Source organism: Lasioglossum baleicum, chromosome 4, assembly GCF_051020765.1.
Source record: "Lasioglossum baleicum chromosome 4, iyLasBale1, whole genome shotgun sequence".
Lineage (NCBI taxonomy): Eukaryota > Metazoa > Arthropoda > Insecta > Hymenoptera > Halictidae > Lasioglossum > Lasioglossum baleicum.
The window spans coordinates 5,979,991-5,998,130 of NC_134932.1; the positions used below are offsets into that span (position 1 = coordinate 5,979,991).

Here is an 18,140-nt window from a genome sequence, read left to right on the forward strand (position 1 = left end):
TCAGTGAATACGTGAACGTTCTTTGAACTAAGAAGCAAGTGCTCGGTACCGGAGAGTCAGCGATCGACAAAAAAATACACGTGGTGCGATGAGTTGATACACTGTGCTGCTGGGGAAGAAGGATCTTGAACCGACTTTATGAGGTAAGGACCTTGGAGGATATCGTTCTTGTGCGAGTGATTGCAAAAATCCGGCGAACAATAAAAACCAGGACTATAACGCCAGATCATTTCGCTCGAGCGAGAGGATCTTGGATGCTCGTGGAGCCGAGTTTCGACAGATGGACACCTGGACAGCAACTCGAACGTTCGTTAGGCGAGAAGTCGCGATGTTCGATTTAATTGGTGTTTCAAACTAGTTACTCCGTCTTCGGAGCTGACACCTTTCAACAGCTAGTCTAGCCTTGCGACACGAAATCCTTTTATATTGAGCGTAATCTGTCCGCCGCGAGTTGTCGCGTTAGTGCAACTGTATCCTGTTGGCATTTCCTTGACCTGCGAGGAATTGCGACATCTCGATGCGCGACATTAGATATTTATTTGCTGTTTCGCACGCATTTCTCTGGAGCCAACTTCGGTCTTCGTTGATCTTTGAATTTGATTTTTCTTTTTTGAGGGATCAGAGATATTCAATGTTAAGGTGTGTTCGATACAGTCATTTCTATTTCGAAGATACATTCTCTCCGTTCTTGGCATTCTTGGTAATGGCACAATGACAATGCCTCGAAGCACGCGGATCTTGCCGAACTACCGTCACCGTTTTCACCACTCCGCCGGAAACCAGTCTGACCGGCGCGAGTGGGCTAGCCGAAGTCCTGGCTTCGCAGAACCGGTGTCAAGTTCGTGGAACAGGAAAATCCCGGACAAATTGCTAGATTATAGATGAATTCACGAATCCCCCCACCCTGGAGTGTGCAACCTTGACCCCGACAGAAAATCCAGTCGGTTTTATGGCATTGAGAGTTTGAGAGCCGAATGTCCAGATGGCACACACACACATCGTCCATTTTGTTTCTCTGTTCTATTTATCATTGTCGCTACACTCAGATGTTTATTACCTCTTAAGCACCAGGTATCTTATTCTTCATTGTGACTCCAGAAAATGGAGATGTAAGATGAAAAAATCAATTGCAAAATTTGCCACCGAACAGACAAACAGACAAACAGAAAAACAAACAAACAAGAAAGCGAGCTAATAAAAACGTGGTAAAATGAAGCTTTGTCCTTTTGATACACGAAGATTGCAATCATGTCATGTGATAACGCATTTATAATAAATATGTAGAATGAAATTTGCATTGCTTGTGGGATGAACAATTCAAAAGATCCCATGATTCTTCTAGACAATTGTATACAACAGGTAAACAATGGCGTAGCTAATCCTCGACAATTAAAGACGATCTCTGATAATAGATTTTCGAAGAGCCTCCGCTGCGAGAGATGCAAAGTTTACGATCCACACGTTGAATAGATAAATAAATCCGCTCGTAATCGACGATTGACAGCCGCGGGCGGTTTCGAAACAGCCTTTCTGCGAGATTTCGCGCGCGCCGCTGTTACCGGTCTTCCAGTGGCGTAGGACCTTCTCGCGAATCCGAGTTTCTCTTGGAAAGCAAAAGAGCACACGAGCGGCTAACTGTTCCGCGGCGCTCGTGCACGAGGACCCGGCGTCCTAGACTCGTTAATCGCCGGGAAAGGCGGTGAAACAGAGAGAAGCCCAGAAAACGGAGAAGCCGGCGCGCGAAGGAGGGAGCAAGCAAAAAAAACCGTTATGGTGCCTCCCCACCAAACGACCCAACGCCATTACGTTACGCGCCTGGAATCCTGACACTGTGTGACCAGGTGATACCAGGATGAATGACTAAGAAAACCAGCAGCGTCCTGCCACGCGTTGCGCTCTTCTTCTTCGCTCGCCATTTTTTGCAACCGGCTACTCGACTTCCTTGGCGGACAGGATGTCGCACGTTTCGCGATAACATCTCTCGCAGATGTATCATTCACCTTAGAACTCTCCGTCGTACTTCCTGGTACCGTTCGTTTCAAAGAACACGAACGTATGGTGTCGTTCTTGTAGTTTAAACCGACAGAAATTTTTCGACAGGTGCAAAGCCGTAATTGTCTTTGCGAATCATGATTTTCATGAAGATCTTTTCGTTTGTGTTGCAACCTTGAACTCGTGAAATAAATCGCTTCGACCGTACTTCTTCTCAACCGTCGAAGTACATCCGACCGTACACTCGCGACGCGAATATGCATTATCCCGTGACACATTTTGCCATGCGTTGCCTCAGCGAATTCTATTGCACAGCGCCCCGCAGCAGTTTTTCTTCGCGGGAACAAACGGCCCGCGATAAACACAATCGCGCGCGAGAAGAAAAGCTTTCTATCTAGATAGCACAGAAATTAATTCCGCGGCGCGGCGAAAACACAATAAACAAACGAAACGCCTTTAACGGAACCTTGCTTATTAATCGAGCAACGCTGCATAACATTGAATATAATTTGCTGTTGTAATATTACATTCCGTACAGGAAGGTGTACATCTAGATGTTGATATTACAAGATCTGCTGGAAACAAGTTCGATTCATAATTGGAAATCTGTTGAAATAATAATCGCGCAGGATTCGCAATCTACGCGAACCATAAATTCTCCATATGCCAGCGGGGTGCTGTTTCTGCTTAGAGCGCGTAATCTATGTATAGCAGAGTGATTTCATTTTCGCGTGATTGCGACGCGCAACGTCAACAGTCATCGATACGTTCTCGGCAGGGGATTCCCGATGCAGTTTTGACTATCTCGCCGAACGTGTCCGTCCATCATTCAATTTCCGGGCCGTTTCGAGCCTGATTGGAAGTAACTGCCATGTCTATTTAAATCGAGGACGAGGGTGCGATTCGTTAATGACCGAAAGCCTACTTTTCTCCTTAAGCCTAATGGGCCCGGTCAATTTTGTCAGTTGAAATTGATTGAAAGATTCCCGTGGAAGATTCGCGTCTTGCGATCAGGAGCATCTTCTCAATTATTGCGTACACACCGAAATTCAAGCGGTTCAAGCTCGAACAGTAAATTGCGCTCTCGCCATTACGCTCGCGATGCAGGATAGGATTATCAGAGTCCCCAAGCATCGAAGTATATTTCACATTTAATCAGCCGCGGCCATTAAAACAGCGTTCCTTAATTGTTCGCCCGGGAGGCAACGACTCGTCTATTGTGATTCCGATCGGTGGTTGATTATCCGCGATATTCCTCGAGGAAATCCTCGGGTTTCTTCCTGGTGCGGAAGAACGGCGATGAATCCATCGCTCAATTCCGCTGTATCATTTTACACTCGGTTGCTGGTAATTGCCACCTCTACCGAAGGTATTTCACGTGCGTGTGTGCGCATCCTTACGGTGCAAGCATGCTGCTCGTCATGGATTTTAACGCTACGTGGTTTTCCGCGTTGCGCGCCTCCGAGGCAGGAATCACGCTCGCTCCGAGACCGCGCGAGCCTAATTATTGTTGCAGATTACGCTCAAACCGCGCCGATAAATATTTACAAAAATCTATTATTGCCCCGCTTATCGCCGGCATCGAACCTCCTCGATTTTTACCATGAATATTCCGAACACCGTTACGTACAGCCGGGGATAGTGAAACCACTGTCTCGTAAAAATTTACGAAAGTAAACAAACGAGCATCGTTGTTGTGCAATGCAGCTCCCTGCTGAAACATTATTCGATGGAATGTAGAAAGCATAGCAGGGATGCTTTGTTCCCGCGCAATCGACCATTCTAAATAATTTCCACTTCTTTTCGCTTCAAGTAAATTGCGAAGCAGAGCACCAATGTTTATATTAATATTAACGTAGCAAAATCATTTACAGATGAAATAAACTTGTCTTTAACTCCAGGCTTGGTAATAAATACAGAGTATCGAAGGTACCATTGGCAGCGTTCTGAAGGATTGATTTTATTCACAGATTTGGAACCGGTTACATTCTGAGCCGTTCCACCGTCGCGTGTTTAGAAAGATTTGCACAGTGGAAATGAATTCTTCCTCGAGTGCGTAACAGAGTGATTGACTATTTGCAGCCACGTAGAGTTTCTACTACAACGACAGCCCGTTAGCGTATCCACTGATGTCCCTCGCTTAATAATTACCTTTCTCGAAGACAATACTTGATAACAGGCTTCGCAACACGGAAGTCGGCCAGTGGTATGCACAAAAACACGAGGAAACTGCCGGGAGAATTGTCCCCCGGTAATTGTTCCTTCCTTTCAACGGAATGATTAGTTCTCACGCGTCGTTTCAACATTGTCCACAACTCCATGCAAATGCACGCTAAACGCTTCCTAATTCCGTAGAAAGTGCACTACGACGATCGTTCCTCGACCAGCTGAAATTTTACAATACAAACAGCTCCTTAAAAGATCAAGTTATACCGTAGGACTCCAATTCTCTCTTCATATAGTCTAACTTTTACATTACCTTTGGAACGAACCAATCTGGGACTCGATGAAAACTTATAAAACAGCATTTTTTAATTCTTTGAATGTTTCTACTGCCTCGCCATTGATCTACTTGCTCCTGCCATAGATTCCTACACTAAATGAAGTTAAGTTATTCCGAACGGATGGTCGAAGCTAAATCAGAGATTAATATTAATGGATCGTTAAGCAAATAAACCTTTCAATTTCGAGCCGGGTATCGAACGATCGTCGACCAACGAGCAATCGGATAATGTATCTCGCGATTTGCTCCAAATAGCCAACTGCATTCTGAGGTAACACGGTCTGAATATTGTTGCTGGTTGGTTTAAGTATAGCAGGAAAATATGTAATCGGTCGAGTGGCTCTGATTCCATATGAACGGCTGTCTCGAGTGAGAGTTATGACGGAGCGGAGGTAGAATAGCGTGGAACGCGTTCTGCGTTTATCTCGAGCCGATGCCTGTTGTGCAAGACGTTTGTTCGGAATCCGTCCGGAGGCTCTACTAGAAAGTTACCGGCGCGCGGATTGTAACAGATCTGCGTAACGCTAATGCACGATGCCCATTGGCCCGTGAAGTTTCACGACTTGATCTTGAAATTACTTCTCAGCCTTGTTTCTCGTTAGTAACTGCTCCAACAAGCGCCATAAATCATCGCCGGCTCTCGAAAAACGCGAATGCACCAAATCAAACAAACGTACACGCAGGTTCCCAATTAGAATTACATAATCTCATTGTGTATTCTACGTCTTTGATGATAACAAACAGGCTCCGGTAATCACCAGAAAACCAAATATTATAAAAAGTTACTTCTCTGTTTAACATTAAACCTATCACTGCCGGTCTGACGACCGGTTCCATATTTTTCATTTCATAATTATTGAAATTATGAAGTTACCCACGCGGAAAATGATTCGATAAAATTCTGTATCCAAGCACATATAGTTGTAAAAATTGCAGAAAATCTGAATAAATACAGCCTCGTCGTTTTTGCAAACTAAAATATGTTAATCGCTTTTATTGCTCGGTAGGTTTAGTATTAATGATTATAATAGCTTCAAATATATTGACATTCTTTAATTCTGTTGATGGATTTGATAAATGAACGACTCAATTAGCAGCGGAGCCATTCAGAAGCAGCTTTCCACTTTTCGGAGTGCATGCCGCGTAGCTCGAGTAGGCAAGAAGCAGTGGTGACTTTCTTTGTGCAAAAGTGTGTTTAAAAGAAAGAGGGCGGAGATAAATAGCGGTCGGCCGTGTAACAGGACAATTCAATTTACGGATCTCGAGAAGAGTTCCGCGAACTCCTGAAATGGAATCTGATTTCTAACGGCTTTTCACTGACCGCACTCGCTCGCTGGAAGTCATTCAGACGGCGCGCGGCCCGGCCGCTCCGGTGCACGCGGTGCATTGCCGTGTTGCATCGGCTCGCCCCAAGCGGTTTTTCTTTTCGCGTCAGAGAAAAGAACGCGGCTCGACGAAGTCGTTTTATATGGGTGGTACCCGGTGGCTTCGATAGACCGTTGCATCCTCCGCAGAGTTTAGCCATTTCCTCCCGGCCCACTCGTCTGCGGTTTGCAACTTGCATTTTTCTGTTAACCGCCGCGCCGCGCCGTGAGCGTCGATCCCGTGTCCGAGCAAGAAACTTGCGGCCGCTTATTATGGTAGTCTCTTCACCTTTCGTATCGTTATCCTACATCCTCTTCTTCTTTTACAATCGGTGACATCGACCGAAACCGCAGTTGACACCATTTATCATTATTTATTAGAGGAAATTAATGATGTAGGGAATTATATTCTGTTTGTAGATGTTTATTTAAATCTTATGCGTTCCACGCTTTAATTCAAGTGGAATACGAAAACTTAATGTATGATCGAACAACCAGCAGGTTGCGTTCAAACTGCAGACTTCTATACCGTTACACATTCGAATAGACAACTTGAGGACAACAGTAAGCGATCATAAACTTCATTTTACTACCACGTATCAGGGCTGCATAGAAATGAAATCAATATGAAGCATTGAAGATGTTGATTTCTTGTGCTCGACGGAGCAAGTTATAGTATGTTGGATCCTTGTACTTCTTGGAGCGTTCAAAAGCTTAACGCCATAAGCGTTTGCAAAGATAATTCACAATTAAATTACTACTGTAGTGAGAGTAAAAATAACAATGTTAAGAACAACAAGGCAGAGTTGGGCAGTAATTAATTACATGAGTATTTAATTACATCTTCAATTATATGTGCAATTTTAATGCAATTACAAGTAATTGTAATTAGCAGTTGCAATTACTTAACGCCAAAATGGAACTTAAAAAAAGTAATTAGATACCTACTCAATGGAAATGTCTAAAAAGGAAAAACAAGAAGCATATGTTATATATTATCCGACTCCAACTTTGAAATGAGGGTCATTTTGAAAAGTAATGGTAATCGATTTTGTGAAATATCAAATAATTAGCTACAAATAAATATTTAGTGAATAATAAATATTTCCTAACATATAGTTTTTGTTTGTTCTTTTTAGACATTTCCATTGAGTAGGTATCTAATTAATGTTGTAATTGCAACTACCAATTACAATTACTTGTAATTGGTAAGTAATTGTAATTGTAATTGAAATTACATTTTGCCCAACTCTGCAACAAGGCATCGATACGTTTCTAGATTTTTACAGTTCAGTTATTTTAGTTGATGAAAGAGTTAATGTGGTTATTGGTTAAAATATCTTCATCGCCAATATACGGCTTTCTTGGTATTTGTTCTTTGTGTAACTTTGTTTAAGACTTCAGAGAGTTTTGACGTTTTTAGAAGTGAAATCGTGTTGAGGAAAAGTTCGGCACAGAGATTCCTCGTTGCCCAACGAATGATCACGCTGCGATTTTATTTAGAAGAGGATCGCGTACTATGCAAGCCGTGAAAGGTTATTTCGTTCCCAGTCAATAATTCCACGTGTTACGTTGTTGTAGCGGCTATTCATCCTAACATCCAATGCCCTCCAAAGTAGTATAATACAATTCGCGTTCAAGACACGCCGGTTTCGATGACCGGAAGTGAACGGAATCGTGACGGGCTCTAATATAGGAAGCGTTCGTTTGTCACGCAAGAGAGAGCTCAGTTTGATAAGTAAAACTTTTTCTTAATCGCTCTGCTCCAATTTACCCTAATGAAAGTTACCGGGAGGTCAGTGCACTGTGCCTACTACACGCACCTCCATTTTGAGTTTCCAACTGTCGTAATCCTTCCTTGATGTAATAGCTGTGTTGATAGTAACCGGTGTGTGTGCCACGCATGTGTATAAGCGTAAATATACCGCATTATAATTTTTAATCGGACTACGAGTGCATTTCAATGAACACTTGAATGGAGAAGTGTGTGCGCTGCATATTTCTGGCGATAATGCGACATCGTTTACACAACTGGTTGCACATTTTGACGAAGTACCTGTCAGGTGCCCCATGTGGTTGTTATTGTTCACCTACGTGCACAATTTAATAAATAATTTATCCTTTGAAGTACACCTAGTGACTTTTAAAAAATATGTACTTAGTTTCGCAAAAGATGTTGCATGCATCTCATGAAGGATTGTTAATATATTCAGAAGAATGTTTGTTTAATAATATAAAGTATAGCACGATTTTATTTTGTTAGGTGACGATGTGGACGATTCTGCTGTTTACGCTCTTCACATGGTCTTCGTCATGGGGTCAGGTGATCAACCGAGCACCGCATTTCGTGCAAGGTGGCGACATGGCCAGGTTAGCGGTGTCGGAAGGCACACCTCCTGGCGCACCTGTCTACAAGCTCCAAGGAGAGGACCCTGAAGATTCTAGGTTGCACTACTCCATCAGTGGCGAGTATTTCACCGTGAATCGGGACACCGGCGTCGTCGTTCTGAGAAAACCGCTAGACAGGGAGACGCAAGACCTGATCGAAGTCATCATCAGCATAACGGGTAACTATGTTGCTTTTATTGGTGTCCCGTTACGCTGTTACGCTGGAATATCAATGGGTAATCGCCGATATCTAGGCCAATAGACAAATTCTATACACGCGTCATTTCCTAGCACACCGGTTCATGGTACGGTGGTTACTCGATTATGTCAGCCCCATTTTTACAAACTTTCGTACAATTGCTAGAAACATACCTGTGCTAAAAATATACCTTATTCTAAAAATTTGAAATAAAACTGAAACTGCGAATCTCTCATTTCTAAGATTATTGTGTTATCTAATTTGTAAATTGGTTGGCAAGAAAGTTTCGGTAACCGAATTTCTTTATTCAAGCGTTGAACTTTAACCAATGAAATATTTTCTTATTTATTCTTTTTCGCAAAAGATCATCGAACAGAAGAGAAAATATCCTATTCATTCAAATTCATTGCCTAAATAAAAAGATTAAAATACCGAAAATGCTTTCTTGCTAACCCAATAGATCTGTTTGCAAATATCGATTTTCGAAAATTAATTTAATCTTGTTCCTCTAGTTTACAATTTTGCGTGAATCGCGAATAGGTTGTGTTTTAATTGGTACTTCCGTCAACGAGAAGTACTGGGAGAAGGAAGTGTAACGGTTCAAGTGGATTCATTTGATAGGCGGTAGTAATTGGCGATTACTTTTCCAGACGAAGGGATCGCTGGATCGGAGCCGAACACCGTGTCCCTTCGTCGTGAGATCGCCGTGCTGGATGAAAACGATAATCCACCGGTCTATCATGGCAGGCCTTATGCGGCCAGGGTGCCGGAAAGTGCTCACGTGGGTGGCCTGTTAGTTCCTCCTGGCACGATCACTATCACCGATCTCGACGGTGGCGTAAACGCGGATGTTCACGTGGAATGTGTCTCGGCGTCGCGGGACGACGATGTCTGCGATGTCTTCAACGTTTCCACGGAAAAGGTAACGCGCCGACAATATTCTGCAACACCGGACCGGTCGAAATAACTTCTCCTTTCACGATTATTGAAATTACAAAAATATGTTGTTCATTTTATCTGTGCTCAGTTTGAATTTCGATTGTATACGGTTTAGCTGGCGGAGGGGAAGTACGACGTGCAGATTACGCTCGCGAAGCCGCTCGATTACGAGCGCAGAAATTCGTACCTGATCAATCTGCTGGCTATGGACGGTGCCAGCGACGCGACGAAGGTGCTACAAGCTAGAGCAACCGTGGCCGTCGACGTTCTCGACGTACAGGTAAGAAGTAGGTCTCGACCGTAGCCGATGTAACTGTACATCCATCCCGATCGGCCAGTATCGGTTAACAAGATGGCACATGCTAAAGCCGGCCGGAAAATACCGCGTTACCTAGTGACTCCGTTTCCGAACAAGCGTTACTTTCACCCCAAGACGGTGAAGCGCATCTCTGCGTTTCCTGTAACCTTATTAATCCGTGAAATCCCTCGTTAAGCAACGGTTACGCATTGCTAATTAATCGCGCGATGCCGGACGAATAGGAGTTCGTGCTCCGGATCCACGGATCGGAGCGTGCCATTAGTTTTGGCTGATTTCACGGCAACTGGGGATAGATCCATTCAAATTCTTACGTATTCGTACATGCTTACGTAACAAGGAAAAAACCTAACAGTCGGAAAAATGTCGTTTTCAGGATCAACCACCCGTGTTCCTGAACGCGCCGTACAGCGCAGCGCTTCCGGAGAACACGCCACCCGGTCAGACGATCCTAACTGTAAGAGCTCGTGACGGCGATACAGGGGAGCCAAGAGCCTTGCTGCTCACCCTTGAAGAGGATGTTGAAGGACACTTCGATCTAGAAGTATCGCGCGAAGGCGACATCACCGTCGGTAAACTCGTCACTGCCAACGTGTCCCTCGACAGAGAGGACCCCAGGATTTTGCAGAACGGCGGGATTTACAGCTTCCAGGTGAAAGCTACGGAGCTCATCAACAACGAAATACCAGCGGACACCGCCACCTCTATTGTTACCATTGTTGTCACTGACGTCGACGACCTTGTGCCTGTTTTCAACGAGAAATCGTTCGACGTGATGATCTCCGAGGATATTGGGGTGAACACTCCATTGCCAGGTGAAGTATCGCATTACCGGGACAATTATTTTATTGTAGGGTAAATTGTACAATGATTGGCACCTTAAGCCAAAATCTTAGTAAAAATCTTTTTTTGTAATGTTTAAACGAGCTTAACTTGCTATTAGTATAAGCTAATACACATTTTTCTACAAAATAAAACAGTTTTTAGAGTCATAAATCGTTTATTATAAAATATATTCATTGAATAACAATCGTAAGACAAATAGTACAGTCATTGGCACATTTGGTACAGTTATTGGCACAACATGTATCAGTTATTGGCAAGGAAAAACTGAATAGGAATTATTAACTAAATAAAGATAAATAATGGAAATAGTTTGTACTGCATGTATAATGTATAATTTACGTCTGAACTAATATCGTCAGCTTAATATGTAGAAATAACTTAAAACTAGTGCAATGCCAGCAATAGTACAGTTTACCCTATACAGAATTTCTATAGCGACATTTGATTTGCAGGTCTCAACATGATCGTGAGCGACGGCGACGTCGGCGAGAACGCAAAGTACACATTATCCCTGAGGGATGTGCCAGGATATCCTGGAATCAGCGAAGCCTTCGTCGTCAGCCCGAAGCAAGCTCAAGGTAGAGTTCCAGTTGTGATCAAGGCGAAGGACGTCGAGGTTTTGGACTATGACGTGGATGATCCTGCGAAAAGAGAGCTTGAATTCGAAGTAGTCGCACTCGTCGCCGACAAAGTGGTAATAACCCATTCTTAAATCGTGTGTTGACGCGATCATGGCATTCTTCTTCTAAATCACTTTGAACTAACTTCCAGGTAGCCACATGCAGAGTCCACATACGTCTGCTAGACGCAAACGACCACAGCCCGAAGTTCTCTCGGATGCACTACGTATTTTTTGTCTCCGAAGACGCTAAGATAGGAACCAAACTAGGTGACGTTATCGCTACAGACGCTGACAGTGGCTCTTTCGGTGAATTGACTTACACTCTCCATGGTTTCGGAGCTGACGAGTTCAAGACAGACCCGAAAACCGGCGGAATCTTCATCGCTGGAAAGCTAGATTTCGAGACGGACAATATGTACATGCTGACGATAGAGGCCAGAGATGGCGGCGGAAGAGTCGCCGTTGCTATCGTCACGATAGATGTGGAGGATGTGAACGACAATAAACCTGTCTTCGAGCAGTCGAAATTCTCCAGGACTGTTCGGGAAGATGCAACCAGCTTCGATCCGCAGTTGTTTGTCAGAGCTACGGATGTCGATGGTCCCACGCAGGGTAATGGGAAAGTGACGTACTCCATCAGCTCGCATAACAGCGTGACGAACGATGTCTTCAAGGTATGTGAAAAGATGAGAATAATTTTATTGATTGAATGTAAATTTTGCTGAATCGTTTGGTAGATAAACCCAGACTCTGGCGAGGTGACAATGTCGAAGCCAGTCCGTTCAGGAGACACTGAAAGAGGAATTTACGAATTAGTGATTCGAGCCACGGACGCCGGGCGGCCGCCATTGTTCTCCGAAGCAGAGCTTCTCGTCAGGGTCGGCGTGCCCGGAAATCAGAAGCCCATATTCCGTGGAAACTACAAATCGAATCTACCAGGGCCCAACAGTTATCGAGCGAGACTGTTGGAGAACGCTTCGCCTGGAACAGAAGTGATTAGGGTGGTAGCTAACGATCCTGATGGAAGGGACAATTTGTTGCAGTATTACATCGCTTCTGGTGCTAAAGACAATTTCGTCATAAACTCTAGGTAACGACGAAAGTGTTCTACTCCTCCCGTTTGCGCAACGATTACGATATTTTATAGATTGTTCCGAAGAAAATGTCGTTGTGATGATAAACGGACTTCTATGGTTTTAGCTCTGGTGTGATTACTGTGTCTCCAGATGCTCGTCTGGATCTGGAAACTGGCGGCGAGAAATACGAAGTGATCGTTTATGCCGTAGACTCTGGCACGCCTGTCAGGGAAACTGCCACTACTACCGTCACAGTGAACATGATCGACGTGAACAATAAACCGCCGATGTTCAACGAATCGACGTATCTCGTTTACGTGTCTGAGAGAGCTGGCATTGGTAAGATAACAATCGCTGTTAAATTAAAAGTCTTCGAGGCTCTTCTCCAGTAGCTAATTGATCACTTGAATGTTTACTATCTTTTTGTGATGACTGAGCAGGTGAGCCTGTCCTGAAGGTAGCAGCTACAGATCCCGACTCGGACGCCTATTTGGAGTACTCATTAGTGGAGCCAATCAAAGCCGTTGACAAAACAGGCGTGGCACTGAAGAACACAGCGTCCTACGACTACAAAACTGCGTTCCGTATCAATTCTACGACTGGACTGATCACAGTCAACCGTGTCTTGGACTACCAAGTGGCAGCTGTGATCATTCTCACGGTTCAAGCGCAGGATTGGAACGCTGTGGTCAATGCCAAGACGCAGATCACGAAAGTCGAAGTGACTGTTTACATTCAAGCTTACAGCGATGACAATCCAACTTTCTCGAATACTGGCTGGTCGCCCAATAATCCGACCATCAAGATCTCTGTGCCGGAGGAACAACCGCTTGGAACGACATTGTTAATGTTGTCGGCTAAAGAACCTACCACTGGATACCCTGTCCAGAGATTCGAGCTGGTGAGGGACGATGACGATGAGGGATACGTCAACGTTGGTGTGCAAAGCGGAAATGTTGTTCTCAGCAAGAGATTGGACTATGAAGCGCTTAATCAGAAGGTATCGTTGAGATCTGTGCATCAGAGAAATGAATATCCGGAAGACTTGTTTATTTCATACAGAGAATTTCATGACCCCATTCTTTTCAGTTCATCCGCTTCAAGGTGCGAGCTCTAGCCAGGGACTACGAGATAACGCGGAAGATGTCCGAGGCTAACGTGATCGTCGAAGTGCAGGACAGTAATGACAACAGTCCAATCTTCACGCAAGATGACTACAAGATCTCTGTCCTCGAGTCTGCCAAGCCCTCGAAGATAGTGTTGAACGTTAAAGCGACGGATATGGATAGTTCCGCGACTGAGGAAGAGATTAAAAGAGGATTTGGTGAAGTGAGGTACTCGATCACTGGTGAAAACGCTAACTTGTTCGAAGTGGACCCGATTAGCGGAAATATTCAGGTGAACGATTTCTTTCATGTCTTTCGTGGTCGTCTCTAAGCAAGTTAAACGATTTGTATTCGTATGCTTCTCACATCGATGAATCTTAATAGATTGCCGCCAACACGACACTGGACAGAGAGAAACAATCGGTTCTACGTTTCTATGTAGTCGCTTCCGACATGCCTCAAGGGGGTGCAGAGCAAAGGAGCACCAGAGCCTTGGTGACAATAGACGTTCTTGATGTGAACGATAACGCTCCAACGTTCGAGCAGGAGTTCTATACCGCCGTGATACCGGAAAATGCTCCGCCACGTGTCAGCGTTATCAATATCACTGCCACCGATCCTGATGAAAGCAAAGGAGGGGTGATTAACTACGAAATCATCGATGAGGGCGAAGCGAACGGTGAGCAACTCGGTTCATTCAGACGTCATTGAAGACTTTCTAACCAAATCAACAATATTACAGTAAATTTTCTATAAACGCAAAGGCCTCGGGGGGATTTCTTCGCATCTATCGCATATGGGTACCTATTTTTTGAGCTTCAAAGGCCAAGCCGAACGTAGAGAAGGACAGCGCGTGTAGAGAGACCACGGCAACTGTCCGCGTCTCTTTCTTTCTGATGCGCTGTCCTTCCTTGCGTTCGAAACTCTCATCATCTATTAAACCACTAAATACAGTTGAAATTATATCGTGTTTGGTATCATTTTGCATTAGAAAAATGCAAGGAATATATTGCTGAAAGTTCCATAAAAAAATAATGAAAAATAAAGAAGATTAAATATTGGTGTTACATTGTGATGACGCACGGGCGTTTGAACTGTGTCGACGACTGCGACTCTCCGCGTCGCGTTAGTAGTGGTTCACACCGATATACCGAGCCGAGATTAGATTACTAAGTTCACTATCGTACAAAAATTGTCGCATCTATAGAACATTTACTGTACTTTATTCCCCGAATGATTTATATTTTACAAGTAGCCAGCAACAACATCAACTTATTATATTTTGCAGGCTTGTTCAGAATAAATCATACAACGGGAGAGATTTTCTCTGCCAAGGCGTTAACGGGAAAAGGAAGAGCAGAGCCCTACCTTATGCGAATAGGAGCTCAAGATGGCGGCGAGCCAGAGTTGTACAGCGACGTAATTCTGATCTTGTACATCGGCGACGTGGTCAGCAACGACGGTGTTCCTTTATTCATCAGACCAACTTTAGAAGAAGTGGCTCACGTAGCCGAGAACTCGACGATCGGCAGTCCAGTGTTCCAGGTGGTAGCGTCAGATCCGGACGATCCTAATCTCCCGAACGGTAAAATCACCTTTAAGTTCTTGGAAGACGGGAAGTTCGGCAAGGATGCCAGCGCCTTCAGAATAAACAGCGATACTGGTTTGATAACCACGAGAAAATTGCTTGATCGCGAACAGAAAGATAGTTACACGTTAATTTTGGTGGCTCAGGATCTAGGTAATCCTCCTCAGCAGGCAACTAGGGTGCTGCAGGTGATCGTGAACGACATAGACGACCATAAGCCTCATTTCAAGAGGACGCTGGATAGTCCTCCGATAGAACTAACGATCTTCGAGGAGAAACCAGTGGGGACGAAAGTAGGATTGATAGAAGCCATCGATGAAGATATCGGTGATAACGGGAAGATCGACTACGCGATCGTATACGGAAACGAAGCTGGTCTCTTCGTCGTGGAGCGTCTCGAAAACAACTCAGCTGTGATTAAATCCAACGGTCGTCTAGATCGAGAGTCTATCGATCGCCACTTGCTGACAGTGAAGTGTTTCCCGTATTCCACGAAGAAGTCCGACATCATCCCGAAACCATACAATCGGCAAGATCCCTCGGAGAGGCAAGTTCTAATCAAAGTCCTCGACATCGACGACAACAAGCCCACGTTCAAGAAGCAGAACATCACATTGGGTGTTCGGTTAAACGTTCCAATTGATACTAGTCTGATCACGTTGGAGGCCTTCGATGCAGATTCTGACGCCCTACCGATCAGATACAGCATGAGCAAAGCGTCCTTCGCATCTCTCGTTGATCCCTCCATGTCCAAGCGAGAGATTCCCTCTCAGCTGTCCTTGAATCTTCAGACTGGCGAGCTAAGAACAACTGGATCCATGTCCAGCTACGCGGACGGCTACATGGAGATCATAGTCTCTGCCAACAATTCTGTCACACCTGGAAGAGAGACGAATATGACATTGAGGATCTTCTTACTTCGTGACAGGGATATGTTAAAGTTTGTTTTCTCGAAACCACCAGTGGAGGTCAGGAAGACCCTGGAGGACTTTGAGAAGGCTGTGCAACAGGCTCTGTCACTGCCTATCAGCGTCAACGTTTATGACACTCAGTTCTACTCGAAGGAGGATAATTCGTTGGACTTCTCTTCGACCAGCTCCTGCTTCCAGATGGTCGGCAAGGAAGCGTACGACCTGGATGAAATGAAGGCGCTCCTTACGGATCCTAGGAACGAGGAGCTGAAAAAGGTTTACAGGGCTTATCATGTTGAGAAGGTGCAACATTGCGCTGCGTTGGTGGCTCGTGCTGATGCCTCGATGACCCAGATGTGGGTCCTGGCGATCGCTGTGCTTGTTGGCGTTGCTACAGTCATTTCGAGCTGCACTCTTTGCTGCATGCATGCCAAGTGAGTGTCTCTTGTCACGGACTGGCAATTTTAAACGACAACATTCTTGAGAACTTCGAATCTCTGTACAGCTTGTTTGTGTGTAGAACCTCCTTCAATGAACATTCTGAACAGTGATGCAGGAAATGAATGTATAACAAGTGTATTTTCGTATATTTTGTAACTCGTAGGACACGTCCTGGAGTCTTTTTGTCCGGTAAGATTGTTTCGGTACATTCCCGCCAATGTAACTGCCTCAGGGCTCTGCTATCTCATTATAGATACGTTACTGTTTGTTGCGCATTTCTGGCACCACTGATTCTGAAGTCACTTGGTTTTAAAGCACTATTATTATGATGATTCCAAGAGCTTTCTTCAATGAGAATGCTTTTTGGTTTGGTTGCAGGTACAAACGTCAAGTGAAGCACGCGAGGTTACGAGACCAGCCCCGTCCGCCATTGAGTTATGTTTCTTCCGGTCCCGGAATGGTCAGCGCTGCGTCCCACACTACACTTGGACCAGGGACCATGGTTTCACTGGGTCCTCATGAAAGCCCTTACGAGTGGGGCGCAGACACAACTCTGTACCACCCTAGCACACTTGAATCAAGAACATGAAAGAAGACGCTTACCTCAGGTTGCGATTTGGGAAACTGTGAAGAATTTATCTCGTATTCAACTGTATGGAACTTTGGACCGCTGTTTTATGCAGTTGTGTCTCCTCCCTTGGAGAATATAGTAGACGATGAAGTTTCATAAACGGTGCATTAGTTGAATATTATCGCAGAAACGTTGAGAATGATTGATCTCAGTGCTGTCATTTATTTATCGGTACTCAATAGAGTACTGCAACCACATGAAAATCAAAGGAAAGTCTAGCGACGTGTTAATGCGACGATTTTTATCGATTATTTAACCGGAGCGCGTCTTTTAGAGATGCCGGATGGTTATTTTATATTGTCATGATTTCGAACATGTTTGATATTCACAGTGCTATGCTAGGAGCTTGTACAGATCCTATGAATGGAATCGAAAGACTATGCCATTGAAACCGGTGAGATTTACTGTTAGGGAAAACGGAGATTCGTACTGTTGCGTTTGATAGGAGCTGTTGGACTGCGCTTGCGAGTCAGTGAAGACGAGAGGATCGTAAATACGTCGTCCATAAATTGTATTATAGCTGTTCGAGAATGAGAATTGAATAGTATCGTGGAAGAAGTCACGAGATCGAATCGTGCAACGAAGTCGACGAATGGTGCTATAACGTAAGATTGCAATGTTCGTGCCAAAATACGGCGACACGTGTAACACGCGACGACGGCATTTCTTAGTTTAAATCAGCTCGCGTGAATTGTATATTTCTTAGACCGTACTCGAAAGTTACTAATACTGATCGCGACATATCGTAGAAATGCGGGCGTTTTCTTGTAATATACTTAATGTCTAAGGGCGAAATAAATCTGTACATTTCTTTGTAAGAAAATTGACGCTTTCTTACCTTTTATAACTCCTACTGTTTAACAAAGGCTGATATTTAACCCATTGATATTCACAGTTGATCAATTTCTCACTTTATTCTAGTTTTTATGGAGCATACAATCTGCTACAGTAGAATAGATCAAAGTAGTATTCAATCTCGAATTTCTTTACGGCTGTGGCATTCTATCGACATTTTCTATTTATTCGCTTTCTAGTTCCTTATATCAGATTCCTTAAAAAATGGATTACCATGGAATACATGTTCATCAAAAATGAATAATAAGAATATTGAATAATATATTTCCTAGTCTATTTTGATAGTTCGTCTAAAAATTAAAAAACCTTGGCCACATTCATTTATTAAGGAAAACCAAGCTTATAATACGTTAATTTTTTATG

At 44.1% G+C, this 18,140-nt stretch overlaps 1 protein-coding gene across 1 annotated transcript; it reads left to right on the plus strand.

The window, feature by feature from the left end:
• The first annotated feature begins 2 nt into the window (after positions 1-2).
• On the plus strand, positions 3-17,745 carry Cad74a (cadherin 74A). Its single transcript, XM_076421520.1, has 14 exons — positions 3-143; positions 8,123-8,426; positions 9,097-9,368; positions 9,501-9,665; positions 10,078-10,516; positions 11,000-11,241; positions 11,319-11,843; positions 11,907-12,259; positions 12,370-12,584; positions 12,686-13,245; positions 13,335-13,643; positions 13,736-14,030; positions 14,640-16,284; positions 16,670-17,745. The coding sequence occupies exons 2-14, from the start codon at positions 8,129-8,131 to the stop codon at positions 16,878-16,880; spliced, it is 5,529 nt and encodes a 1,842-aa protein (XP_076277635.1). The 5' UTR covers positions 3-143; positions 8,123-8,128; the 3' UTR covers positions 16,881-17,745.
• The last annotated feature ends 395 nt before the right edge of the window (positions 17,746-18,140 follow it).

Bases quoted from the DNA above. Each gene is read 5' to 3' on its own strand.
- Cad74a (XM_076421520.1), top strand. From the start codon at position 8,129: ATGTGGACGATTCTGCTGTTTACGCTCTTCACATGGTCTTCGTCATGG. The intron at 9,666-10,077 runs GTAAGAAGTAGG...TGTCGTTTTCAG, and splicing joins TCGACGTTCTCGACGTACAG to GATCAACCACCCGTGTTCCT. The intron at 16,285-16,669 runs GTGAGTGTCTCT...GTTTGGTTGCAG, and splicing joins CTTTGCTGCATGCATGCCAA to GTACAAACGTCAAGTGAAGC.